The sequence below is a fragment of the Zootoca vivipara genome, chromosome 2 (assembly GCF_963506605.1).
Source record: "Zootoca vivipara chromosome 2, rZooViv1.1, whole genome shotgun sequence".
NCBI classification, from domain to species: domain Eukaryota; kingdom Metazoa; phylum Chordata; class Lepidosauria; order Squamata; family Lacertidae; genus Zootoca; species Zootoca vivipara.
The window spans coordinates 121056508-121084319 of NC_083277.1; the positions used below are offsets into that span (position 1 = coordinate 121056508).

The following is a 27812-nucleotide window of genomic DNA, read 5'->3' on the forward strand; positions in this document are numbered from 1 at the left end:
TTTCTTCTCCCACAAGGCAGCAGAGGTTTAGGATCAGTGTTTTCCTTCTCCGGTTTGCTCCTCATTTCCCTCTACAGTATGTGCAGAAATCACCTCTTGTAACTCATGTAGCTAAGGTCAATTTTCACCTTCGAAACCCCATTTCTGAAGCCACTTCTATTCTGCAACACCCCCTCTGCACCCATTTTCACCTTCACACCCATGTTGATTCTTCCTCCTTTTAGTCAACCCCCGCCTTGCACACGATCCACTCCCATGGTAAACTCCTGCATCTGCCTCTTTCCACACTGGACTACTTAGTGACCAAGCACCTTTTCACCACCTCTTCCTTTTCTTCAGGCCCTTTCATGCACTTCCTTTCATTCCCATGCCTCCTGCGCTCTGCTTTTTTGAAATCCCCTCATGTTCACCTTCACTCTCTCGTTCACCCTTCCTATTCTCAACTCTCCCCTATTTCCATGCTGTAGCCTCTCTCCTATTGTGCATCTTGGATGCACATATCAGTTTTACCTTCACTTCCTTTTCTCTTGCTCCTCCTTCCTTCCACCACCCTATTTCCATCTCATCCAGGCGGGGTGTTTTCAGCCTCTTAAAATACGGGCTGTACACCCCCCCCCTGCTTCCAGAGCTGTGAGTTGAGCTGACAAAAGACCAACCCCATAAGACTTTGTTTTAAATACATATTTTAATACTTGATACAAAACACACACGCACCCCCCAAAAAATAAACAAGTAAAGAAACAGTAACTTCGATCTAAGCGGCAAAATATTTTCATCTGTTAAATTAAAAGTCGCTCCCATAGAAAAGCTACAATTCACAATTGTGTAATTGTTTTTTTTTTTACAAAACAAAATTTAAGCTCGAAAAAGGAAAATAGTTCCCCCCTCCAAATTCATTTTTAAAAATTTTATTTATACAAAACAAAGGCCGAAGTTGGTTGGTTGGTTTGAAGTGCACAGGGGAGGGGGAGACAGCGCGAACTGTACAGTATCTACACAGTGCTTTTGCATAATCCGTCAAGATTCTCAACCAGACATGGGGGCAGGTGGTGGTGTACGTGGGGCGTGGAGCGTTTTGGTCGTTCAGAGATGAAGGCTGTAGTGTGTCTGTTTGCAGGGAGGGGGCTAGAGAAGCAGATGCAGGGGCAAAGCTGGGCCAAACTCCTCCTCTCCCTGGGCAAGGACCTGAGTGTTCTTTTGAGGATTTCTATAAAGGTTGCTTTTTTGTTTGTGTGTGTAAAGGGGGGGGGTGAGAACGTGAAGCCCTACCAGTCCCAGGAGCCCAGCCAGAGCCAAGGAGAAGAGCAGGTCCAACTCACCAGCCAGGCTTCACCTTGTGGCCACACTCTTTCAGTAGCGTCTCAATGGAGGCGGGGGGGGGGAGTGTGGTGGGGAGTGAATGAATTGCTGAACTATGAAAGAGAACGAATCCTCCCTTCAAAAATGTGGCTTCTTTTTCCTTATTGCTTTGTACCTTTAGCACAGGGGCCAGGATCTTGTCTGTGTTTTTGGCAAGGCAGAGAAAGAGAAAGAGACTGATTCTTGTATTAAAACCCTGAGCTGGTTCTCACCTGGGTGCTAAAGCGCACACAGGTCTGAGGTAAGGTGGGAAGTGAAAGGGCCATGATGTCCTCTTCCTGGAGCACACGGCCCTTGCTACTCCTGCTGAGGTTCTGAGATTTAACCGAGGGGGGGGAGGGGAATCTCGCCAGCGTCAGGGGAAGGGGAGGCCACTACACAGCAGCAAGGGACTCCCCGTCAGATCATTGAAAGAAAGAAAAAAAGCTTCCAAGAAGTGCTATGGGTGTGTCCAGCTCTAGTGCTCCTTTTGCTCCCATCCCAGCCCTTGCTCCCACCCACCCACATCCCAAAACAAATGCTGTGACCAGAGATGCACCTTGTGCTTTCAGGGGTCCCTTTTAGGAGAGATTCAGGGCCCAGGCAACTGGTGAAGCTACAACACATTCACGGCTAAGGCGCAAAGAGCCCAGCAGCAGCAGCAGCAGCCGATCCTCTTGCTGGTATTTCCCTCCCCTTGCCCCATGTCCAGGGGATGGGCACCAGAGATTAAGGGGGGCTGGGGGGGGAGAGAAGACAGAGGTGTCCTAAGCTCTGATCGCTTAGGAGTGAGGGGGGGGTGGGTCTCTGGTTCAGGCGGTGCTATGTGGGCAGTTTCCTCCTCCTGTTTTTCACGGGTCGGCCAGGCCGTGGCCGACGAGCAACAGTGTAGTCAACCTAACAGAAAAAGAGAACGAGAGTGAAGGGGGTGTTTAAAGCTTAGTTTACTAAGTGGGCAGAGCTCAAGAGGCAGGAGCTGCATCTAGACCAGTGCAGGGGACGCTCCTGTTATAAATAAAGTCCATTTATTTCCAGGGTGTAAAAAGAGGGAAGGGGTGTGGAAGAAGGCAGGCAAGGGCAGCAGGCAAAATGCCCCATAAAACAAGCAACAATAAAACTTAACTCTGCAGTGGGTACTAAAACTAAAAGGTATAGCTAAGGCAAGTTGGGACAGCCCTAGTCCACTGATAATAGTAGGAAGGGTGGGAATAGGATGGAGTGCAAAAGAAATCCATTCCTGGGTCCAGGCAGCAAACTAAGGGAAGGGTAATAGCTCAGAGACAGAGCATATGCTTGGCATGCTGAAGGTCTCTAGGCTTCTACCACTGAACTGTGAGCCTCCCATTAAGATGAGGGCTGATGATGCCTCTTTCTGGAGAAAACTCTCCTCAGCTTTGGGGTTGTAACAGAAAAGCTCTTGCTAATTCTCCTTGCCAATTGCTGAAACAAAAAACTGGTTTGTTTCAGAGGGTTGATGTGAATAGGAACACATCATGAACACCCAATACTCTGTCCTGCTGGCAAAACTGAACAGTAGCAGAGTGGAAAATGAGACGGATTTTGGCAAGAGGTGGGAAGGGTGAAGCAGTCAATGCAGGTGTCATTGGAGCTGGCAGAATGGGACATGACAACCAGCCTTGCCAATGGGGCACAATCCAGTTCTCCAGCACAAGCCCCACTGAAATGAATGAAGCTTTCCCAGCAGAGTGTGGCAATGGCTACTTAGTAGATTGCAGATTTTTCCCCCTCATGGAAATCCAGATTCCTATAAATGTGTCCTTACAAGAATGACATAATCCTACCCATCTCTGCTGTTGAGATCATCTTCAACAGCCCTATTCCATCTTTCCTCCCTTTTCTGGGCTTGGACACAAGGAAGTCACTTCTGCGCACTGTCACCAGAGCAATTATGTCCGCCACTGCTCCAAATAGTTTATCCCTCTTGACAACAAAGAGGAAAGGCCTTTATCCTCTAACTTAGGGCAAGCTTCCAATGGTCCTCCAGCTGCTTTCATAGTCCCTCAGTGCCCTGGAGTCTCCCTCCCTTGGGAATTTCCCCTGGTGACTTCATCAGCTTCCTGTCAGCTTCTTTTGGTCCTGCTGCCCTGTGGTTTCAGGGATGATGTCCAGAGAACCAGACTTATCCCAGCCTCTGCCCTTCCTGGGATGTGCTGACATTGCTGCCTCCTCACAGCTCCTACTCTGGGCTTGTCCTGTTGATGTCCAGTGATGCGTGTGTTGGCCCATTTGTTCTAAAAGGCCTTTGGACATGGAGATAATGGCTGGCAGGGGGAGAGGTATGATGGCTTGTGCTGCTGTAGGTACAGGTTTCTACCCAGTTTTTGTGCACACAGCCTTGAGCTTAAAATACTTAAAATTATCATGTTCTAAGCTGCCTTAAGCACTTTCAAAAAGTGACATGGAAATGTTTTAAACAAAGACAATAAAATCACCAGGGCATGGGAGTGATAATGTAAAATTGCAGGACACCTTGTAACTCTTCACTTTTAGATGAATTTGCATTGCCTTTGCTCTGGTTGTTTTGTCTTTTGCTCATCTCCAAAATGTAGAAAGCTTTTTGATCAATTGTTTATTTTAAACTGAAAACACAGAAATCCAGATGAAGCCAATGGACACCAGAGGCCAGACTCTTCCATTTGCGGCACAATCAGATCCACACAGTGTATTGATATTTTTGCTTTTCAAAAACAGTAAGTGCTTTAAAGGAAATGATTATCTGAAGACATAAATTGTGGCAATGAAGTGGGGGGTGGCTACTTGTGCATTGCCCCAAAAAAGGAAAGGCATCACCCGCACCACCAAAAAAAAGGGACAAAAGAGGGCACATGTGCAAAAAAATTTGCAGGTGCTGATGAATATGTACCAATGCAAATTTAGGAACTACTGTAATTGAAACAGAAATACACCTTGTCAGGGTGGGAAAGACACTGATCATGTGACCTGTGTGTGCCTGCTCAGTCGGCTGTCCAGGTCCCAGCCTTCCATGCGCAATTTCAATGCAATTATCTTCTAGAAAATCCTGTTAGGAGAAGCCTCCTTACAGTTTCTCATCTTTAAACTGGCCTTGGACCAGACCACCCTTCACCCAGAGGACTGACCCACAATGAAGCTACAGGGGAGCAGCAAGAGGAAGACCCGGGGTTAGTCTGACAGAATACAGGCCATTGCCCTTGTGTGTAGCAGGGATGGTGGCTGAGAGAGCAATGGCTTCTCTGCTCTATTACACCTCCTTGGTGCCATCCAGTGGTGTTTCCCTGTGGCCCAAAAGGTCTATTATGCTCTAGGACCCAGGGAGCAGCTTAGAGGAACTCTCACTGGCCTTCTGTGACCTTGAGAAGCACTTTGCCAAGAAAATCGTTTGCCTCTGCTCTGACTTGGGTGCCACGCGGGATGCATGAGGTTGTGACTTGTGGTTGTTCCCTTGGCCTCTCTTTCACCCCAAGCAGTTGGTTGAGTCTTTGCAACCTACAAACGTGGACAGGAGGCTTGGAGAAGTGCATGGGTGTGATGCATGGGCTGTGTGTGGTGTCCAGGCACACGGGAAGAGGGAGAAAACAGCCTTGCTGCAAGACAGATTAGTGCCCACCACTCTGAAGGAGGTGGCGGTGGGGTGGTACTTACCAATGGGCTGGGCCCTGGATCAGCACTGGGACCCCGGATCCGTGTAGCTTCAGGTCGGGCGCTGGGCCGGGCACCACTGCAAAAAAAACAGGTGGATTAAAGAGAAGGAAGAAGCTTTCAGTGCCCCCCAACCTTGCTCTAGGTTCCGCCATGAGCCCCATCCTTTCTGGGACATGGTCCTCACCTGCTTTTTCTCCTCCGGCCACGTCGGGCTGGTCGCCTTCCAGGAGGGCCCTGCAAGAAGGGTGACTGGAAGGTGAGCATCTGCATCTGCATCTCCGCCCCCCCTCCTGCTCCCAGAGTCCTTGGAGCCATCCATTTGTCCACTCAGCTCCACCCAGTTTGTCCATCTTCCAATCCCTGGACTCCTCAGGACCATTATGCAAAGGGCACTTTGAATATCCCACAAGGCTCATGCGCTCCCCTGACCTCTTCCTACCAAGTGGCCCTGAAGAGCTCTGTCAGTTTTAGTTTCATAACAAGCTAACTTCAAACTCACTGACTTATTAAACTGGGCCGTCTTTTAAAAACCAGAATCCCCAGTTTCAATGTAATGCTGAACTGAGATAAAAGTCAGATGATGGACACCCTCTTCCTGGCTATGCAAGGGTGTTGGGAGTGTGAGAGTGAGTGTGAGTGTGCAAACCCAATGCTTCACTCAGACTTGTTGAGGCTTCTGTGTGAAGCTCCCTAGCAGCCACACTGAACACTGTTGCAGCTCAGCCTGGAGCAGGCCCTTCATAGCCAATGCTGAAGCAAGGGCTCAAACCAGAGGCATTCCTTATGCTGAAAACAGCATTAGAAGTGTGTTGGTGCGCAAAGGCCTCGGGTCTACGTAGTCCAACTCAGATGGCCAGCAATATGGCGGAGCCATCCCATTTGTCCACAGCATCAGGAAAGCAGGAGGCAGCTTGCCTTTGAATAGCAAGGGGGCCTTGCAAGCTGTGCTTCCTCCCCCACCCCTTAGCCAAGTCAGGGTGGAGCCCATTTCCCAGTCACCCCCTGACTCCCTGTCCCCCTTGTTTTAGCACCTGACGTACCTTTATCTCCTGGACAGTAAAAGCGCCCGCTTGGCTTTCAGCACTGCTGGCCACCATCTCCCCGTTGCAGTGCCAGGCAGGATGGGACGGGTGCCCTGCGCCCAAGTCAGGAAGCTGGCCGTTGAAGTGCCGCCTGCCCCTGCCCCGCCCGCCCCCTCGCCGTCCAGACTTGCCGCCCCGCCCTGGCCCCCGAGGGAGGCTGCTGCCAGAGTCTCCGTTCAGGTCTTCTGTGCCACGACGGGGCCGCTTGAGCGGGGAACACGAGCTGTTGGCCTCCTGCCCCAGGGGGGCCTCCTGCTGTCCTTGCCTGGCTGGCTCGAGGGCTCTGGGCGGCTCTAAGGCACTTGTAGGGGCAGCGTCCGTGCAAGAGGGGGGCAATGCAGTGTTGTGGCCTGGCTCTGTCTCTGCTGCAGGGGCCCCACTGGCCAAGGCTGGGGCTGGGGCTGGAGCTTCACTCGGTTGCACGGACTTCTCTGGGACACCAAAGCTAGAGCTCAGCTGGCAAAAAGAGACAAGACAGCGGAGGAAATCCGTCAGAACTGTGCAAAGACTGCTTCTCCAAAAGCATATTTAAATTGACTTCTGCTGAGTCCATTAAAGCTGGCCTCAGTATTCAAAACATTTGTCTTTTCAGCAACACCCTGTGTTACCTACTTCCCAAAGTCCAGCGGTGGGGAACCTGTGGTGTTCCAGAAGATGTTGGACTCCAACTCACATGAACCCTGACTGCTGGTCATGCTGGCTGGGGCTGATGGGAGCTGGAGTCCAACAGCACCCAGGGAGTGCCTACCCCTGCTCCCAAAAGTACAGTGGCTCTACTTTCCTGCTTCAATTGCTCCTCTCACCTTGCTTCTTTTTAATCCTTCGCCATCCCTGTGAGCCAGCCTACTGGACAGTGTTGGGCTTTGGCTAAGGAGATCCAGGGTCTAATCCCCACTCTGGCCTAAAATACATGTTACATGTAAACACACGTGAACAAGAGCCTGATGGGTGGCAACTCCCCACCCTCACACTTCTGATCACCCTTACTGAAATCAGCTTTTCCTACTAAAACAGCTATTAACTACTGTCAATTATGTACTTGCCCAGGCCTTGCCCCTGGCACTCACTTTTCACCTCTGGATGCTACCAGGAAGTGTGTGTGTGTGTGTGTGTGTGTGTGTGTGTGTGTGTGTGTGTGAGAGAGAGAGAGAGAGAGAGAGAGAGAGAGAGAGAGAGAGAGAGAGAGAGAGAGAGCGCACACAACTTGGTGAAAAGATGCAATTTTAAAAAATCTCAAGCATAACACTCCTAACCCATCCTATAACATTCTGAAATAGCCCAAATACTGCAAAGTAAGCAATGCTAATGCAGCATATTAGTGAGTCTAAAAAACACTCATAAGCATTTTCCCCAAGTACTGAATCTGGGGTGTGTTTCTGAATGATGCCTTACCCTTGGAAGCCAGACACAGCCCTCAGCTCTCCACTTACTTGCAAGCTCTGGAGGAGGCAGGCCAGGGGGTTGGAGGCCGCCAGCAGGGGCAGCTGCCCTTGGAAAAGCTGGAGTCCCAGTGGCCCTTGCAGGCTGGGTGGCAGAAGCGGCTGCTGGGCCTGGAGAAGAGGGTTTCCAATCAACGAGGGGCCGGAGCCTGGGTTCAGCCCTGACAGGTCACCTGCATGGTGGAAAGAAGGAGGCCAGGCTGTCAACAACCACCCGCAAGGGTGCTCCAAGGTGCCTCACTGCAAGAGCTGTCACAGCACCTGTTTTCATATGTTCTCTTCCCCTGCCCAATATATACTGACTAAAGGGAACAGGATTGTCCCTCCAAACGGGTGAAAGGGACTTCTACACACACACCTGCTGTCAACTGCATTGGAATAATTTAGACATGCGCAGCTGCATGTGCACAGAGCTCTTCCACACAGGCTTCAAGGGCCTTCAAATACTTCTGGAATCCAAAGCCTGAAAACGTGACAGCCCAAAATAACAAAAATATGGGGGGGGAGCCTCTTGCCCTCAAGATCTTGCTGGACTACAACTCCCATCATCCCTGATCCTAGGCCATGCTGAGAGGGGCTGATGGGAATTGGACTCCAAACTTCTGGAGGGCCTCAGTTTCCCAGCCTCAGATCAAGAGGGAGAATGCAAGTAAACTGAAGTCAGAGGGGTGTTTCCCCATCACTACCTCAATGAACTGACTGGGTGACCTTGGCCACATGTTTTTTATTGTCAGTTTGGCTCCTTTCATGGTTTCTGTTGCCGGGGGTGGGGGTGGGGACCAGACCCTTTTGATGCGCTACTATGTGGAGCATTAATGAATGCCTAGTATCAGAGTGGCTGTGATTCCTTTTCAACTAGAGGCCCAAATAATAAAACCAGAATGGGTGGAAGGGCTGACAATACAAAGCTTTAAAAGCAGGACTATTTCTTTCTGCTGTGACACAACTACATCCAGGCCCTGTTCAATCCTGGTTCCACAGATTCGGACATGTTAGTATGTGGCTGCATCTCCTACTAGCCCCCCCCCCCCTGTCGCCCTGTCATGCCTTAATTGCTTCGCCTTCCTATGAGTTGGCCCTGCAGAAAGAAGGGGTTTAACTGACCCAGAAGTGTGGTGCTCAGCAGGGGGTTCACGAGCTGAGGCATGAGGGGGTGCAGCCGCCCTGAGGTGCTGGGGGCGCCCTCAGTAGTCGTCGATGTTGCGCTGGTGGAGGTAGGTGCCACAGGAGTGCTAGCCAGGCCAGTCTGGGGGAGAAAAAGCAGCGGAGGGTGAGGTGGAAGCCAAGGGGCAGGGCAAGCCCAGCAGCTGGTTTTGAGAGAGTTCCCGAAGCCTGTTGCTATGGCTCAGTGTTGCCGCATCCCACCCTCTGCAGAATTTCTGTTCTTCTGGAGCAGCCATGCTTGCTTCTATCTGTGCAATAGAGCAGGTCAGCTGAGCCTTCAAATGTCGATCTCATTATCCATTATTAGTTCCTGGCATTCCATAACACTACAGCATGACCAAGGAATGAGACCCAGACACAGGGCACTAGGAGCAAGGCAGGCATGTAGCCCCCAGTCCCACATGTATATTGGAGAGCTCTTTGCTTACTAGCCCCTCGCTAGAGAGTTAATGCCTGCTTGCCTTCCTTTGATGCTACACTTGGGGTGCTATTTTGGTGAGGGCAGAGCTCTGCCTCCCATCCCCAGACGCTGGATGTCCCAGCACTGACTGGCAGGGATTCTGTGGGCAGAGTTGCACTGCACCCCTCTATAGTATTTGAGGTGTATAGAATCAATCCAATTCCACCCACATGGCAATGGACAAATTATGGAAACTCCTTGGGCCATGGGTGTTGTTTATGCGCCTCTGCAAAGTGGCACCATATAAAATAATAAATGTTCCATCATTGCAAGCCCCATGCTTCCTGTGGCTGTCATCTCCTCCTCCGACCTGCTTTCCTAAAAACAGCTTTCAATCTGTGACCACATTGCAAAATGAGCCAGGCATTCACTAAATACAGTTCCTTCCATTCCACCCACCCTCCTTCCCAGTGCCCTGTGAGAGGACACCTTCCTCTTAAAAGGAACAAGCAGCCTCCGGCAAATCCCGCCTACCGTTTTCTTACCTGTGGGGGTCCTGGCCCAGGTTCAGAAGGGCCTAGGCTGGTCGCCAACAGTGCTGAGTTTAAAGCTAGGACAGCTGGAGGGGTGGAAAGTGCTGGGAAGAGCAGGGGCTGCAGAGTTTCATGGAGGCCGGTGAAGGGCTCCAGCAGGGGCTCAGTCGCGGCTGCCTCCCTCTCCACCTCACACGTCACCTCTGGCAGCCCCAGCAGCGATGCCAGGAGTCCGCTTGGTTGTTGCAGCAAATCCAGGCTGGGCAGCACCAGAGGCAGCAAGGAGTGCCCCTCGGGGTCCCCTTGCAGGTTCAGGGGGGGCAGTGGTGTCTCTGGGCCCAGGGTCAGCGAGAAGGGGAAGGAGCCCAGTGGGAGCAGCCCAGGAGGTAGAGCATTCCCAAAAGGCAGCGCCTGCTCCTGTGCCAGGAAGGGGAAGGGATCGGGGCCCGAGGCCACAGGGCAGCCCAGGCCCCCGCCTTCCATTGCACTGGTGGGGACAGTCACAGGGCTGGCTGCTGGCGGGGCTTTGGGAGTCAGAGGTGAAGCGGAACCGGCACCTAGAAAGGGACAAGAAAGGCACAGACACTGAGGAAGAGCAACACGGTCGCCTCAAGGACTCTCTCTTCCAATACACTGTCCCATGTTTGCTCTTTCCCAGAAGGACTTGTTTAAAAGAGGCCCACTAGCGGCCTGGTTTCCATGTATACTCAGAAGGTGATCGATCCTGCTGAGCTCAACGGAACTTATTCCTTCGTTAAGCATGTGCAGGACTGCAGACTTAATAGGCACGTAATTCGCCACCTTCTTTGCAGTTGTGTGGCAGGCAAAATTCAACAGAGGATGCTTAGCTCAGCATGGAGCTGCCGGCACCTCTACCTTTTTTGCCATGCAATTATTTCAGGTTCAAGAGACCAGCGCCCTCCCCACCAACCCATGGAATTATAATAATCCTGTTTGTGAGGCATCAGATAGCCAGTCCGGCACTTAAAAGTTCAGTGGCCAATGAAGTCTTCTGTGACACTGTAGATCAGGCATCCCCAAACTGCGGCCCTCCAGATGTTTTGGCCTACAACTCCCATGATCCCTAGCTAAGAGGACCAGTGGTCAGGGATGATGGGAATTGTAGTCCAAAACATCTGGAGGGTCGAAGTTTGGGGATGCCTGCTGTAGATCACCTCCTGAGACACCACTATCCAGCCACTCAGTTCTGTTCGGCCCCCCATTAGGGTAGCCAATCTTTAAACGCCCCCAGAAAGCTCAATCTGGGGTTCTTCTGGGGGGCCGCGTTGCTCTCGCAGCTCCCCCCTCCCTCACAGAGCCAGGAACCTCAGAGCTCGAGGATTCCTCGCCGATCAGCGATGGCGGTAGACCGGAAGTCCCAGAGGCTGTCATTTTTCTGGTTAGCTGACACCACTACACTCTTCCTGACTCTTTTGCTAGCACTTGCACCATGCTCCACCTACAAGATGATGAACATCAAATAATTCTCAGCATCCGTCATAGCTCAGCTGCAGAAAAATACAAGGCTTTGTTTCTACTGGCTTCCACGCTGGGTATAGGATGAAGATGAAGTTGATGCAGTGGAAGACAGGAGGGACATTGTACCTTGTGTCATGGGAGGGGCCACAGCACAATGGCAGAGAACATATTCCGCATGTAGAAAGCCCCATCTGAAGACAGGGCTGGGAAAGACCTTCTTTGGAGGTCTTTAAGCAGAGGCTTGACAGCCATCTGTCTGTCAGGAATGCTTTGGTGGTGTTTCCTGCTTGGCAGGGGGTTGGACTGGATGGCCCTTGTGGTCTCTTCCAACTCTATGATTCTATGAAAGTGCTGTATCCGGACCCTAAGAACTGCAGCGATGAAAAATGCTGTCCTCACTAAATTCCATCTTCTGCACAGCTATTAGACATGCAGGGGCTCTCTCCCCTCCTTTGCACCTGGTTACTCTAAATGAAGCTCCTCTTAATACAACATCTGCTGCACAGCTGTGTGGAGACAGCATTAACCAGTTCCTTGGCTGGACAAGCAATACTGTTCCGTGAGCTACAGAGAAGGAAAGAAAAGATTGCCCACTGCTAGCATCCAAGGTGTGCAAGCAACCTTCTGCACATTGCTGTGCTTTCTTGGCAGCATCCACCTGTGTGGCTTTTTTGGCCATGATGGGAGGGATCCCTGATGCTAACATGCTTTGCTGCCAAGTTCTGGGAGTCAGTGGTGATGCCCCTTGGGACTGCTGGGGTGGAAGGAAGGCAGCCCAACAGCAGGTAGAGCCAATGACAGGCAGAGGCCGCTAATACCTTCATTCTCCCTGCAAGAGCAACACTGAGATGGAGGAGGCTAGCAGGCAGTACCACGCCCTAAACTGGATAGACCAGCCTCCACTGCCATGAATCTTTCTTCTTCTCGATGCTAAATAGCAGACACAAAGAAATCTCTAAACCAAAGAGTGGTTTGCAGAGTAAGTAGGCAAGAGGTTAATCAGCGTCTCCCCCAGGGTGATCCTGCTGAAAAAAATTCCCCCTTCCTTCCAAAGCTACTAAGTGCCTCAGGAGGGATGCTCCCATTGGCAAATGTGCAGGGAAGGGTTGTTGTTTAGTCGTGTCCGACTCTTCGTGACCCCATGGACCAGAGCACACCAGGCACTCCTGTCTTCCACTGCCTCCTGCAGTTTGATCAGACTCATGTTGGTAGCAGGAAGGGACTGCCTTGTTTTCATAGACTGTACATAAACTGCTCTTTGAGCTTTTTCAGCTAAAGAGTCAGGTAAAGATTAAATAAACAGATAAAAAAAATACCAGTCCAGATTATTTGTCCATACAGCCCACATGGTCTATCCTGGCTAGTGATTGCTTTCCAGGGTCTCAGACAGAGAGGTCTTCAATGTCACCTGATACCTGCTTTTCTTTTTCTTTTTAACTGGAGGTGCCAGGAGTTAACCTGTGGCATTCTGCATGCAAACTATGCCCTCGATCCCTGAATTATGGTCCCACCCTAAGTGGGAGCAAAGAGGCAGCAAAATTTTCTAGGCACCGGCTAGAAGCAAACAGCCAACTTTTTAGGCAGAAGCGGCTACTGGGCACCTGGATTTTTTGTACCCCCATGTACAGGGTTTGGTTTTTACCCCAAATCTAGCTGAATTAGTGGAAGGGAGCTTAACCCTTTCCCTACAGGCAATTTTCCTGATCCAAGTGTGTCGGAAAACAGAAATCCAGTACATACACAATGCAAAACAGCTGGTGAGATTGGGGGGGGGGCTGATTTTGATCAGGAAAACTCTCTGAGGGAAAATGTTAAGCACCTCTCGGCACCACTGCTGCTCCAGTCAGATGCAGAGCCACCTACAACCCCATTAAAGTAAGAACAAAAAAACGACAAGCCTGGTTTGGCCCTGAGAAATAAAAGCTAGCATGATGCTAGTTACTAGATTTTAACTGAGGCAAGGCTTGACTGAGGGGAACATTCTCACTTGCTGTTCACACACAGCGAGGCTGTAATCCCAATGCACTTATACCGAGGAATAACCACATTCGACATAGCAGGCCTTGCTTCTGAGCAAACCTGAGCTGCCTGCCACTACCTTACAACAGCTGCTTAGGGTGGAAAGGCTGTGGCTCAATGCAAGTGAGGCAAGCCTGGGCTTCAGCCAGAACCTGCTGAACTACAATTCCCATCCTATTGGCCATGCTGATTGGGGCTGATGGGAGTTGTAGTTCCACAACATCTGGAGGGCCACAGGTATCCCCATCCTTGGCTTCAGCCACCTTGGAGGAAGGAGACATATAGCAGACACCTCGCTGCCTCCAGGGGTGAGTTTTCACTCAGTCTTTGCAGCCCTCAGAGGAGCTTGCCTCTGTGAAGGGCATCACCCACCTACAGACGCACAGGCCTACCTGGGGTGCCGTGTGATCCGAGCGGGGAGGCAGGTGGTTTGGGCTGTGGGGGGCTCCCTGAGATCTGTTCAGAAGACGCCGAGGCCAGCTGCCCAAAGAGGCTGAGGAGCTGGCTGTTGAAGTCCTGGAAGGAGGGCAAAGAGCTGGGGCTGTCGCCAGCAGGGGTCGGGGACACCAGTGGGAGGCCAGGGGAGGCCAATGAGCTCACGGGGGGAGCAAGCAGGCTGAGCAGGGACGACAGCGGCTGAGCCGGAGCCCCGGAGCTCGGGGGTCCATTCTTGGCCTCCCCTGCTGGCAGCTGGTCCCGAGGCCGGGGGTGTCGGGTCGCCGTCTCCTCCGGATGGGCGAGCCCAGCCTGCCCCACCGAGTGGGAATCCTTGAGCAGGCGCAGGACGGTGGGAGAGCGGCGCTGCCGCCTGGGCGCTCGCCCGCCCACCATGGACAGTAGCAAGCGGCTGGGTAAAGTGCTGGCAGCCAGCTCGTCAGGACGCCCCCTGCTGGCTAGCTGGGCCTTGGCGGCTGCACTCAACAAGCTGCTGGCTGGGAAGGAGCCTGGGCCCTGAGGATGGAGGAGCAGCAGGCTGGGCGGTCCTTTGCCTTCCGGGGCAGCTCCTAAGGGCACTGAGGGCAGGTTATTGCTGCTTTGGTTGGTTAAGGCATTAGCTGGGGCCGCTGCGTCCAAGCCGGGGGGCCTGGCAGCTGGGCGCTGTCCAGAGAGGCCCTGCTCTGAGGAAGCTGAGGAGTGCCGAGAGCGCTGTGGGGACGGCTCGGCGCTGCCTGCCGGTGATGAAATGGAGGAGAGGGTGGTGGGGGCGGGTGAGCCTGTGGTGCTAGTCTGAGACCCCAGAGGCACCGGCCGGCTGCTCCAGGGGCCGCCCTCCTGGCTGGACGCCGCCTCATCTGGAGGGAAGAGGCAGCTGGAAGAGTAGGGCCGGGACAGCGTGTCTGAGAGGGCCTTGCTGGGCAGGAAGGGACCCCCAACAGCACTCAGTTCAGTTGGGAAGGACGGCCGGGTGTTGCCGTTGGTGGTGGCAGGCAGGCGGCCTGGGAAGACATCCCCAAAGAGAGTGTTGTGGTGGCGGGGGAAAGGAGAGCTTGGGCTGGACCAGGTGTTGCCATAGCGATCAGAGGGGCACTGCTGGTAGAGTTCAGGGCCCTTCGCCAAGGTGGCGGAGGCTTTGCTGGGAAGCATCTGCTGTGGGCGACTGCTGGGCCCTGGTGTGGTTGGGTGAGGCAGCTGCATCAGGCTGGGCCCTGGAAACAGATAAAAAGGCAAGAGATGCAAAAGGCAATCACTGCAAAAGCAAACTGCATGGGCCTAAGCAAAGTTAATGTTTCATAACTATATACTTTGTAAACCACTATCTTTGCATTAACTCATGAGGTGGCAATGCAAGTGATGCGTCTGGTGGTACTGGATGATGTGGAGCAGATACAGAAGACAAAAGATGCAAAAAAAAAAATGTTTAAGATAAAGCTGATGTCAAATACATTTGGGACATTCCTAATTCTTCCTTGGGGACGTTGTTCAACAGTTATATTGGCATTGCCCAAATCTGTGCTGTCTGAAGCACAATTTTTCTCACTGTTGAGCTACATGTGACTTTATATTACTTATAGTGTGAAAGGATAAAAGTTACGGTATATCCCACTTTAGGAGTATCCAGTGTTACTTGTTTTTCTTTTACTTTACATAATCTCAACAACACAACAACAATAAACATACAAAAACATAGGATACAAATAATTAGAGGGTCATTCCCCCTGTGTCTCTATAGGGTCGTTCACACATTACACTGAATATTGGTACAGGGTATCTGGACACCGCAGTTCAAGAAGGATACTGACAAGCTGGAACGTGTCCAGAAGAGGGCAACCGAAATGGTCAAAGGCCTGGAAACGATGCCTTATGAGGAACGGCTTAGGGAGCTGGGCATGTTTAGCCTGGAGAAGAGAAGGTTAAGGGGTGATATGATAGCCATGTTCAAATATATAAAAGGATGTCATATAGAGGAGGGTGAAAGGTTGTTCTCTGCTGCTCCAGAGAAGCGGACACGGAGCAATGGATTCAAACTACGGTACAAGAAAGAAGATTCCACCTAAACATTAGGAAGAACTTCCTGACAGTAAGAGCTGTTCGGCAGTGGAATTTGCTACCAAGGAGTGTGGTGGAGTCTCCTTCTTTGGAGGTCTTTAAGCAGAGGCTTGACAGGCATATGTCAAGAATGCTTTGGTGGTGTTTCCTGCTCGGCAGGGGGTTGGACTGGATGGCCCTCGTGGTCTCTTCTAACTCTATGATTCTATGATTCTATGTGCAAGTGCTTGTGTGAAAAGAGTGTACCCTTGCTGATTTGTACAGCTCAACTGCTGTGGACATAGGTATACAAACTGCACACGCACAGAATATTACATGCAAATAACTTTATGAGCATACAGATCAAATATTTGTGTACACAGGTTGAATTTGATGTGTGAGCACCCATCTAAGCAGGTCTCCTAAATGGAAGACAGCCCAGAGCAAATGACTCACACTGGGGTTGAATAGGCTGGCTGGCTGGCTGGCTAAGGCAATTCCCAGTCACTAGCGCTGGTCAGGTTTACAGTGCTATCGAAAAGAACAGTGAAGGAATATGGCCCCATGCAGGAGAACAGAGTTACCTGGCCCCAGGTGTGGCAGGTTCAGGGGTCCATGGCTCTCCATGCTGCGGTACAGCGTGGCCATAGCCACAATTTTCCGCCGGTGGTTGCACAGCTTGGTCATGTCCTCGTCGCCCTTGCTTCCTTCACTCCCTGTCACCATTGCTGCTGGGTCGAAGTTGAAAACCTAACCGTGACGGGGTGGGAAGAAAATACTTAAAAACAGGAGGGCACCTGACCAGCCCAGGGGAACGAGGTGTTAAAGAGAGACTGCAGTGGGAGTCAGGCCATTTCTTGTGGTCCAAGTTAGAGTCAGTGTGGTGTAGTGGTTAGAGCACTGGGAGTACTAAAACCTGGGAGACCAGGGTTCAAACCCCCTCAGCCAGGAAGCTCACTGAGTGACCCTGGGCCCGTCACTGCCTCTCTGCCTGATCTACCTCACAGGGTTGTTGTCAGTGCTATTTTTCTAGAAAAAGAGGGGCCAGAACTGGCCATAAACACCTCCCTTGTTCTTTTAGAAAGGCAATAGTGCCCAACTGAGAGGTGCTGGAACCCACCTTAAGAGGCCCAGGATGGCCTAGTGGTCAAGAATGATGGGGATTGTGGTCAAAGGTGCCCCAACCCTGTTTTATATCCTGCTTGGCAGGGGGTTGGACTGGATGGCCCTTGTGGTCTCTTCCAACTCTATGATTCTATGATTCTATATCCACCCTTCCTCCAAGAACTCAGAGAGAAGCATATATGGTTGTGCCCTCTGAACTACAACCCAGTGGTGGGGGGTTAGGCTGAAATTTTGAATGACCCAAGGATTCCCAGTGAGCTTTGTGGCTGAGCAGGGATCTGAATCCTGCTTTCTCCAGTCCTAACGCAGCATACTAATGATGACTGTTACCTTAATGACCCTATAAAGCAAACTTGTGCTGATTCTTCCACTAATTCTTCTCCGCATACAGTCATCCTTAAAGCAAGAAACTAGAATGGAGGGTCATCCCAGTGGGTGGAAAGCAGCTGACCTTCAGAGCAAAACAGAAGCCCACAAAGCTCCAACCTAAATTCTGCACCAGCGGAGACTGAATCCTGAAACTTGAATAAACTGTGCAAATCAAATCAATCTGCATACAGTTTGCAGAATTAATTCTGTCTGTTAGCCCTGGGGCAGAGGGACAAGCAAAGAGCCACGGAGAACACAAAAGCAATGCCCCTCCTCCTAACCCTCTGACGTCTTAGTCATCTCCCCTCTGCCTTCTTTCTCCAAACACTGTTCACATGTTTTCAAATGTGTCTTTGCATCAGAAAGGACTAGTACCTTGTTCTTAAAAAAAATGACAGCTGAGATTCTTAGGGTGCCAAAGGCAGACTGATTTCCACCTGTGTGTGGTGTGCTTGCTCACAAGGGGAATACAAACAGCTCTGGTTACAACTGTCCCCTATGCAGCAGGTGGCTCTGTCCAACCACAAAGGAGAAGAAACAATTGACTATTGGGTCATCTAGCTCAGTATTATCTACACTGGCTGTGGTTCTCCAGGGTGTCGAACAGAAGTCTCTCAGTTCAGCCCTGAGGATGCCAGGATGCCAGGGATTGAACTTGGGGCCTTCTGCCTGAAAGGCAGACACTCTACTTCCTGAGCTACGGCCCTTTCTTTCCTGGAAAGGCAACTTCCCTTGAAATGAACAGCAGCAGCATGTGTGCCAGGTGTGTCCTGGGATGCAAGCTCAGGTCACACAGAGTGAATGTGAGCAAAAGCCCTAACTTGGGACTCTGTGTGAAGTGAGGATGCACCCTGGAATTTCCCCCTGCATGCAACATGCAGAGGTTCTTTGGCAAATCACAGTTGACTCGGAAGAGGTTTCCCTGAGGTGGAGAGCTGGAAAGCCACTGCACTGTGAAGAGCTAGGAATGTGCTGCTGGCAGAAGGGAGGCCTGGATGCCCTGCCAGCTTCTGCTGCTGCTGAATGACAAGATCTGACCCCAACCAAGCCACACACACACTTTCTGTTCCTTTCCAAAATAGCTACTGGTGCTTAGTGTGGTGAACATGTCCCCGTTCACAGATCTAGCATGCTGCTCTTCAAATTAAAGGGCAGAATTTGGCAGAACTGTAGAGGGGTCAGACCTTTTTCTAGCCTGAGGATCACGGAGCTGGAATGCCCAAGCCAAACAGGGCAGCATCCACCTCTACAGCAGAAAACTCTCTGTTGTATGTACTCTCTGCAAGCTGTATTCTGCAGCCTTGAGATATTGTGCAGATTAAGCCAATTTGCCTTTTTTCTTGTTTTGCCTCATTTAGTCTTCCCATAGGGAGCAGCAAGGAATTATATGGCACTGGAGCCCTGTCCTTAGACCAGCAGAAATCTTATCCCACAGCCCCCCTTCTCCCACTTTCTGAGAATCAACCAGGCTCTGCTCTTATATGTTTAAGTGTGCCTTTGCAACAACTTGCTTTAAAAAGGCTGGAAGTCTTTAGGACTTCCAGCAATTCTTTTCAGCACTTGTGCAAAATTGCAGCATCCACACCACACTCCCCATATTTAATTCCCTGTAGTCTACCTCCACTGTCTGAGGCAGGATGCTGGGAATAGCAAGTGGGAAGAGGGCTGTTGCACTCAGGTCCTGCTTGTGAGCTTCTCACAGGCTTATGGTTGGCCACTGTGAGGATGTTGCACTAGATGACTGGTTTTCTGTATCCCGTTTCCGGGGCTAAATTACAAAGCTGTGGAATGAGCTACCACAAAGAGGTGCCCCCCCAGCCTACGTCTCTGTCCCGAATGGGCACTCTGCAAAAAGCAAGAACGGTAATGGTGGTAGTGCTGGGCTGGGCTGGTGGCCCTTTGCAAGTCTAGGGTTCCCAGCAAATGACCAACTCTTCCGTTTTCTGGAATGAGGCCTGGCCACTTGCGGAAGTAGGGCCATGGCTCAGTGGTGCAAGAGATGCTTTGCATGCAAAAGTCTTGTCATCTCCAGGTCAAGTTGGCAATGTCCCATTCTCAGAAAGCTCTGGAGAGCCACTGCCAATCGGTGCAGAGCACAGTGAGCTGGATTGGGCCCATGGGCTGACTCGGTGTAACACATCCTCCAAAATTCCTACTGTCAACCTATGTTCTCCTTTTGTTATTCTCACTACTTAGGCGAAGGTTGAAAACCTCCAGGCCAGAGTCCACTGCTGGTGGCAAGCACAGTTCTGGTTCTCTCTCCCAAGTTCTGTACCTTATGCATGTTGAGGGGACACTCCAGGCCACACTTGCATGTGCCGTCCGCCAGCAGGTATGCACGAGTCTGCTCCAACGAAGCCAGGCTTGTGCCGCTGGGACTAGGGGGCGAGGGGAGAAAGAAAGAAAGAAAGGAAGAAATGTCAGGGGACTAGTACACCAGGGGGATGAACAAGAAGCTCACCAGATATTGTTGTCTGCATTCATCTGTCTCCAGAGACAATGGAGTGCACCTCCGAGGGTGAAGTCAAAGCGTTGTGTTATCAGCAGCAAAGTGCAAGCCTGGACACTGTGTATGGGGCTCCTAAGCTGCCCAGACAACAAGACCCCTCCTCTCGGCCTCACTGATGTGCTTCAAAGGAAAGCAGAGCAATACATTTGGCACCAGCTTGGCTGCAGGAGTTGCCAGAAGGAGGCATACAAAGCGCTACCCAACCGTCTTTGGGACTCCACTCCGAATTTGTGTAGGGTTTACTCCTTAGCCTTTTCTTCTCCTGAAGATTTCCCACAAGGCCGTGCAGGTTTAGGATCCGAGTTTCCCTTCCCCTAGATGAGCCCCATCTGCCCCATCACCAGATAAAATGCCGGGCTTACCTGATATAGCGCACTCCGCCCTCTTCCACCATGCGCTGCCAGCCCACGGGCACAGGTGTGACTGCCAGGCGCCCACCTCGATCCACAACAGAGCAATCATTGCCGCCATTCATTGTGCTCCCTCAGCACTTGGGCACCTGAAAAAAACCCCGGAGGGTCACCGAGATGGCAGGCACAACCACCTTGCCTGGAGAGGGGTGGGGAAGGAAGGAAGGAAGGAGGGAGGGAGGGAGGGAGGGAGGGAGGGAGGGAGGGAGGGAGGGCATGTAACAGAGTTGCAAACATCTCAGGCCAAAGCTAAGCTGGGAATGGTGCAGCCTAGTTGCACAAGCCACCTGATAGCATGGAGCTTACTTTGGTCTAGGGCAGGCATAGGCAACCTTGGCTCTCCAGATGTTTTAGAACTACAACTCCCATTATCCCTGACCACTGGCCCTGTTAGCTAGGTATCATGGGAGTTGTAGTTCCAAAACATCTGGAGAGCCAAGGATGCCTATGCCTGGACTAGGGACTTTAGCTGTCTCTGTAGAACTGTCAGCCACCCTAGAAAATGTGGCATCAGATTTTGCGTCATCACCTCTGAGCCCCCCCAACACACACACACACACACGCACGCACGCACACACACCCCTACCTCCCTGGTGGACATACTGGAAAAACGAAAAAAGATAGACACTGATTCTTTGCTAGCCTGCAAAGCTCTAGGAAAGCTATGTCACCAGCAGAATCACACAGCAGAGTCCTTGCAGGACTGTACCTCTACAATTTGCATGTGGAGGAATCACTGTACAGAGGGTTTAGAGGGCAATTTTTGCTTTGTTTTTAAACATAGGGGAGCATTAAGAAACCCTTGACCTCCCCTGCTACCACTTGCCATCTGAAGTGATACAGTCCCACTGGGACTCTGCGACATGATTCTTTTCAACACAGAGATCAGTCTTTAGAGGAGGCACTGCAGACTGGGATCACTGAGCAGCAACAGGACAGAGGAGGCAAACTGACAAGTGGCGGGGGGGCAGAAGAGGGAGGAAAGCACAGTGGGTGGGACAAATAGTGACATAGCAAGGGGGCTTCAGATTAGAAGAGAGGCATCAGCATGATGTGGGAGGCTCAGGACTGTGGAAGCAGGGTGTCTGAGGTGAATCGGGGAGTCAGGCGTTGCATTCCCCAAGCCTGTCTGTCTGTTTCCTTTGCCCCCTCCCAACACTCCCTGGGCAGCTCTGACCTACTAAACTCCACCAGGAGGGAGCTGTGAAACTGCAAACAGCTGGCTGATCCTTTAATCCCAGATCTGCTCTGCCAATGGCTCCTACCTGCTCATGGCTGCAAACCTCACAGCAGGCGGCGGTAAGAGTGGGCACGATCCCTTCAGGCACTCATAGCCTAGCAGTCTCTCTTCTGGGGTCCAGGTGATGTCCAGTGCAGTGAGCTCACACCCACTCTGTGGCCATGCTAGCCTACACCTGGAATGGAAGGAAGACATTGCCATGAGAGAGAGAGGAGATTCCCCACAGCCTTCCCCATGACAGAGACCGTGTGGGCCCAAGGCATTTGCTAAAGACAAAGACAATGCTCAAGGCCTGCCCATTTCACTAGGGCCTTTGTCAGGTCACCAAAACCCCTCATTGAGCTCAGAAGGTAGTCAAGCAAAGACTTCACCTGTAAAACGTAACACACCTGATCACATCCTGGTCAACTCATTGCTAATCATCCTGGAGTTAAGACAACAACAGCCCGCCCACCCCGTTTTTGAAATCCCAGTTGCTATGGTGGATTAGGATTTCCACTTCACCCACCTTGCAAAGAATGGCAGAAGGCAGACACCCTCTTCCCACTCTAACTGCAAGTACAAGAGACTGGATGAAAGGGTATAAAGGGAAGCGAAGCCATGTGAAACCCTGGAGGACCCATGTGGAGACCCACCTTTGTCCACCTGCCATCCCTCCCTCCCTCCAGGCAAAAGCCCTGGTCTACACGTTCAGCAGAATGAGATAATACCGTCCCCCAATATAAACATGTCTTTTCAAGTTGAAAGTTGGCACATTTAGCCCAGCTGTTGCCATGCTAGCTTTCTGCTTTCAGGGAGCTGTTTATGGAGGGGAGCATTCATAAATGTCACCTGCCACCTCAGAGCTTTCCCCACCTTATTCTACGGCACCAGGTCAACATTTCCAGAGAGGGGGGGGGGTAACTAAAAGGCAGGAGTCGTGCCTACTGATCTGGAAGACGCCACCCTTTACTACATTGGTGAGGCAACTTTTTCAACACAAGGGCCATATTCCTTCATGAGCAACCTTCCAGGGGCTGCAGGTCAGTGGCATGGGGGCAGGCAGAGGCAAAAAGTGAATGAAGCCAGCAGCAAACATGAGCAGAGCAATCAATGCAATTCTTACTTCTGTGCAGCAAACTACATTCCAGACAAACCCCAAAGTTTTCTATGCACCAGGGATAGGGACACTCTCCAGATGTTGCTGGACCCACCCAACACGGCCAATTGTCAAGGATACAAACAATGTATGTATCAGCACCATATTGAGGGCGCCAGGTTCCCCATCCCTGCTGTAGCACATCCAGAGGCACCTCTTCCATCCAGGCAAGCATATAGTTAAGGTACCTTCCAGCCTGGCGACAGTACTCAAGGAGGGCATGGAGCTGCACTGGTGAGGGGCATGGCTTGGGAGTGTCCTGAGGACCAGGAGTGTCTTATTTGGTCTCCAGGTTGGAGGTTCCCCATGCTCAGTCAAATTATGCACAAAGTTAAGCTACAGACTTAGTCCCACCTTGTGGGACTGAAAAGGTGTCGTGATGGCCATCAAGTTGGATGGCTTTTAAAAGAGGAGCAAACAAAATCATGGAGGCGGTTGGAGGATGGATGGCGGCTAACAGATTGAGGTTGAATCCTGACAAGACAGAAGTACTGTTTTTGGGGGACAGGGGGCGGGCGGGTGTGGGGGACTCCCTGGTCCTGAATGGGATAACTGTGCCCTTGAAGGACCAGGTGCGCAGCCTGGGAGTCATTTTGGACTCACAGCTGTCCATGGAGGCACAGCTTAATTCTGTGTCCAGGGCGGCTGTCTACCAGCTCCACCTGGTACGCAGGCTGAGACCCTACCTGCCCGCAGACTGTCTCACCAGAGTGGTGCATGCTCTGGTTATCTCCCGCTTGGACTACTGCAATGCGCTCTACATGGGGCTACCTTTGAAGGTGACCCGGAAACTGCAATTAATCCAGAATGTGGCAGCTAGACTGGTGACTGGGAGCGGCCGCCGAGACCACATAACACCGGTCCTAAGAGACCTACATTGGCTCCCAGTACGTTTCCGAGCACAATTCAAAGTGTTGGTGCTGACCTTTAAAGCCCTAAATGGCCTCGGTCCTGTATACCTGAAGGAGCATCTCCACCCTCATTGTTAGCCAGTGGACACTGAGGTCCAGCTCCAAGGGCTTTCTGGCTGTTCCCTCACTGCGAGAAGCAAAGTTACAGGGAACCAGGCAGAGGGCTTTCTCGGTAGTGGCGCCCGCCCTGTGGAACGCCCTTCCATCGGAGGTCAGGGAGATGAACAACTACCTGACATTTAGAAAACACCTAAAGGCAGCCCTGTTTAGGGAAGTTTTTAATCTGTGATATTTTAACGTATTTTGGTAATTGTTGGAAGCCGCCTAGAGTGGCGGGGGAAACCCAGCCAGATGGGCGGGGTATGAATATAATAATAATAATAATAATAATAATAATAATAATAATAATAATGGAGGATACTATCACCGGCTATTAGCCATGCTAGCTAGATTCTTGCTTCACTATCGAAGCCAGTATGCCTCTGAATACCAACAGAGCCGATCCTATGTTTTTATCCCTGCTTTGCTGCAGGATATTCTGCAATGTAGCAGAAAATTACCAGGTGAATAATAATATTTATTTATTTATTTCCCATCCATCTGGCTGGGTTTCCCCAGCCATTCTGGACAGCTTCCAACAAAATATTAAAATACAATAACCTGTCAAACATTAAAAGCTTCCCTAAACAAGGCTGCCTTCAGATGTCTTCTAAAAGTCTGGTAGTTGTTTTTCTCCTTGATATCTGATGGGAGGGTGTTCCACAGGACGGGTGCCACCACTGAGAAGGCCCTCTGCCTGGTTCCCTGTAACTTGGCTTCTCGCAGCGAGGGAACCACCAGAAGACCCTCAGAGCTGGACCTCAGTGTCCGGGCTGAACGATGGGGGTGGAGACCCTCCTTCAGGTGAAGCTTCAGCCCTTACTGCAGCCTCACACCATGCGCAGATGTCATACAGCTGGTGTTCAGGTACAAAAGGTCAGAGAGCATAAGAGGACAGCAGCCTTACAAGTCAGTTCAAAACAGTTAGTGCCCGACAAAATGCCTGCAGGTTACTAGCCCATCTGCTCACACAAACTTGTACTACAGTTTACAGACTATATTCACCTGCTTTCATAAAGCTTCTCTGGCTGGTTCCCTGGAGGCAATTCTTACACACCCCAGACAGTCAGGAAAATTGTTATTTAGAAACTGGGAAATCTAAGCCCATTAAGACAGCTCTGAATTAGAGAGTAGGCTGTAAAGGTAAAGGGACCCCTGACCATTAGGTCCAGTCGTGACCGACTCTGGGGTTGCGCGCTCATCTCGCATTATTGGCCAAGGGAGCCGGCGTATAGCTTCCAGGTCATGTGGCCAGCATGACAAAGCCGCTTCTGGCAAACCAGAGCAGCACATGGAAACGCCGTTTACAGGTCAAATACCACCTCAGAGCAGTCTTAAAACCCTAATGGCAAATAGAAATCAACATTAGGGTTGCCAACAGGAAAACCAACAACAGTATTGCCTTTAAAAGCTGCTTGATATGCAGAAATCAGCAGAGAAAGAGCAGAGCAACCATGGATCAGTGTAAAAGTTGACAACCCTAGTCACCTCGAACAACTCCAACTGAACATGTCAAACTCAGAAACCCAGGAAAGACATACCAGAAAGGGTTAATAATAGAGGTAGTAGCATGCCAACAACTGGCTCCATCTCCTGCCACTCATTGGTAGAGCCAGATGTGGGTGTGGTTAAGCCACAATAAAAATCAAACCTCCTACCTCAAGCCAACTAGTTATGGGAAGGCTAGTGGAGGGGAGAAGGGAGAATGCTAGCTTGCTCAACTGAGGGATGCTAGCTTGCTCAACTTTCACCCTAGAAAGTTGAAACAGTAGAAGGGAAACATTTCTCCCTTTCAGAGTGTTGTATGGTATTTACCGTGCATTTTCTGAGAAAGCAGGGAGTGAATTTTTATCTCAAAAACACCAAGAAGGAAAGAGGGGAAACTGGAATGATAGCAAAATGCCCTCCTTCTTTAATTAAGCAGGATTTGTCTCTCGAGACGGACAGATGCCAACATTATTTGTAGCAGCCATTGAGACTAGGTGCAGCATAGAGGGAAACCAGCATTCTGCACCCAGGAAAGCTCGCTGTGGGAGGAACTGTTGGGAAGAAACAGCCAGGTCCTCAAATGACAGCGCACTGGAAAATGCTTAGAGCAGAATCCTATTCTGACCTGCGGCGAGAGAATGGGAAAATGAATATTATGCTACTGGCACAGGGTAACCCTGGCTGTTTGATATGCTTCATTGTCTAGTTATGTGATCTGGCTCTTCTAAAATGGCATGCATTTTCAGTTCAATGGCATGTGGAGAAAAGGGTAGGCCTCTCATGTATTGTATTGCTGGTACTCTGATTATTGAAATACAAGGCCAGGTCTGATTATATTCTGCAAGGTGTTGGATATTCTGTTTTTACCATTTTCAACAAATGCACATCTAGAATTTGCCCAAAACCACGACACAGACCAGAAGCAGAGGAGATTCAAACACAGCTCTTTTGTGATACTAGCATACACTTCAAACCTATTTTGAAAAGCCCTGAGATACCTTGAGGAATGAAGCAGCATAAACTAGAGACAATAAGCCTTTGCTATTAATTGCCACTGCCTGGATCCATGCAAGCCAGTCCCCTTCAGCAGGAACCAACTGCTATCCAAATGTCCCATTTGGACATTTTAGGTACCCAGAAGTTTCCATGTTAGATGAGCAACAAGCAGGACAACAATATGACAGAACTTGTAAAAATATTGGCAGCAGTCCATCGTGAACTGGTGAGCAGCCAAGGGCAGTTGTGTGATTTGGAGCAAAAGACCCTGGGCTTGGAGGGGTCCCATGTCCTACTCTGCTTCAGACTTGCCACAGTGACCACAAGAAAACATATTCACCTCCTATTTCAGTCTGAATTATTCAGGAAGCTGCAGGCTGTTAAGCAGTCCCCTTTTTGTGCACTTAATACCTCTGAAATCCCACCACTTCTCAGCTCAGAGACTGGGGGGGGGGCAGATTCGGATTGGATGAGCAGCTCTTTCCTTACCACCACACCCCCATTCAACAAGATCTGAAATTTATCAACACAAGAATGGGAAATGTGCAGAGACCCAGTTCCTGTCGATGTGTGAGCCCTTTTGTAGGAAATTATAGTTGTGGTTGATCACCCTTGCTATCCAAAAGAACTTGCCACCTGCTGTTGGGTGTCTGAAAAGTGGGGAGGGGGGAATCAAAAGTAGGGGCGGTGCTTCTAACAGTGTTGGCCCTACTATTTTCCTCCACCACAGCAGCAGCAGCTGAATTGGGCAGAGTGAGGCCTGGACACCGTCTCCACCTCAAAGGAGGCAGAGGGCAACCAACCCCTTTCCGACCTTAGCAGTTCGTGCGTGCATCCGGATTTCTGGTGGCTGGGAAGGTGCCTGTTGGAATCGCCGCCAGTGATTTCATCCCGAGCTTCTCCCCCTTCACTGCAAGGAGAGCTGCCCCCCAAGAGGCGGCCGCCAAGTCGCCTTTTCTCTCCCCCCACCTCCCCGCTCTGAAGGCGAAAGCTTCCATAACTCCGGCAGAAGTTTGAACTGTCAAGAGGAGCTGGCGGGGTCGGTGAGGGGTGGCCAACTGGCTCGGCTCTTGGCGCTGGCGGTCCCCTTGCCCGTGCCAAATGCACCACCCGGCGCGGCGGCTGAGAGTGCCCGGGGCCCCCTTTGGCACTTACCTCGGTTCATGATGCCCCTTCCCCAGCTGCCGCTGCTACTGCTGCTGCTGCTGCAGGCTCCAACTTGTTCCCCCGCCCCTCCCGGGGCCTAAGGGTGGCGCCCCCCGCTGCGGCGGGTGCTGGGTGGGTGGGGGGTCAGGTTGCAGGGGATCGCGGGTGCTCTCCGCCCCCACCCACCCCCAGCGCCTGTCTCACTCACTCCCTCCCCCCCGGACTCGGTGCCAGGAAGAGGAGGGGGTTGAGCAAGAGAGCTTCCTCCCTGGCATGCGCACTGGGGGCCGGGGTGGGGGCGGGGGAACAGCCCTGGGAATTCCGCTCCCGTCTTCCTCCGCTGCGCGCTCAGGGCGCAGGAGCTGCGCTTTGCGCACGGGGCTCGGGGTAAAACACGGCCCGGGGTTTGGGGGCTGAGTCGAAGTCCCGGCGCGGAAGTAGGAGCGGTGCTGCAGGAATCCCTGTGGCGTGTTTTTTTAATACCGTGCCGTGCCCTCTTTTCTCTTAAGGAGCGCTGGAAATCAAGCTGCCCTCCGTGGTGCCCCGGCTGAGCCACAGAGTGACTTGCTCGCAGCTGCAAAGTAGGGCGTGTGGGTTTTGTTCAGAGTCGGAACCTCGGGGTCGCGTATTTCCTCGTCTCCCCGCCCCGGTATTGCACCGAAAAAGGGGCACACTGTTCGAATAGGACTAGTGGTGCATCAAGTAAAAAAACCCTAAGCAGGGTCCGGTATGGTTTCTAATTGGATAGGGGACCGTGTGTTGAGATGCCTGCACTGCAGGGGTTGGACTAGATGACCCTGTGGATCCCTTCCAAGTATG

The 27812-nt window shown here is 51.3% G+C and overlaps 1 protein-coding gene across 2 annotated transcripts; it reads right to left on the reverse strand.

The window, feature by feature from the left end:
- Positions 1–748: 748 nt before the first annotated feature.
- On the reverse strand, positions 749–27298 carry MBD6 (methyl-CpG binding domain protein 6). 2 transcript variants are annotated; one of them, XM_035102437.2, is made up of 13 exons: positions 27003–27297; positions 21241–21390; positions 19928–20064; positions 19332–19434; positions 16147–16312; positions 13489–14742; positions 9611–10155; positions 8606–8747; positions 7493–7674; positions 6021–6518; positions 5165–5214; positions 4981–5056; positions 749–2235 (listed from the first exon to the last, which is right to left on the reverse strand). In XM_035102437.2, the coding sequence occupies exons 3-13, from the start codon at positions 20038–20040 to the stop codon at positions 2161–2163; spliced, it is 3204 nt and encodes a 1067-aa protein (XP_034958328.2). In that variant the 5' UTR covers positions 20041–20064; positions 21241–21390; positions 27003–27297; the 3' UTR covers positions 749–2160. The 2 variants fall into 2 exon arrangements, with proteins under 2 accessions (XP_034958328.2, XP_060128149.1); XM_060272166.1 differs by lacking the exon at positions 749–2235 and having other exon boundaries at positions 2245–5056; positions 27003–27298.
- Between the last annotated feature and the right edge of the window lie 514 nt (positions 27299–27812).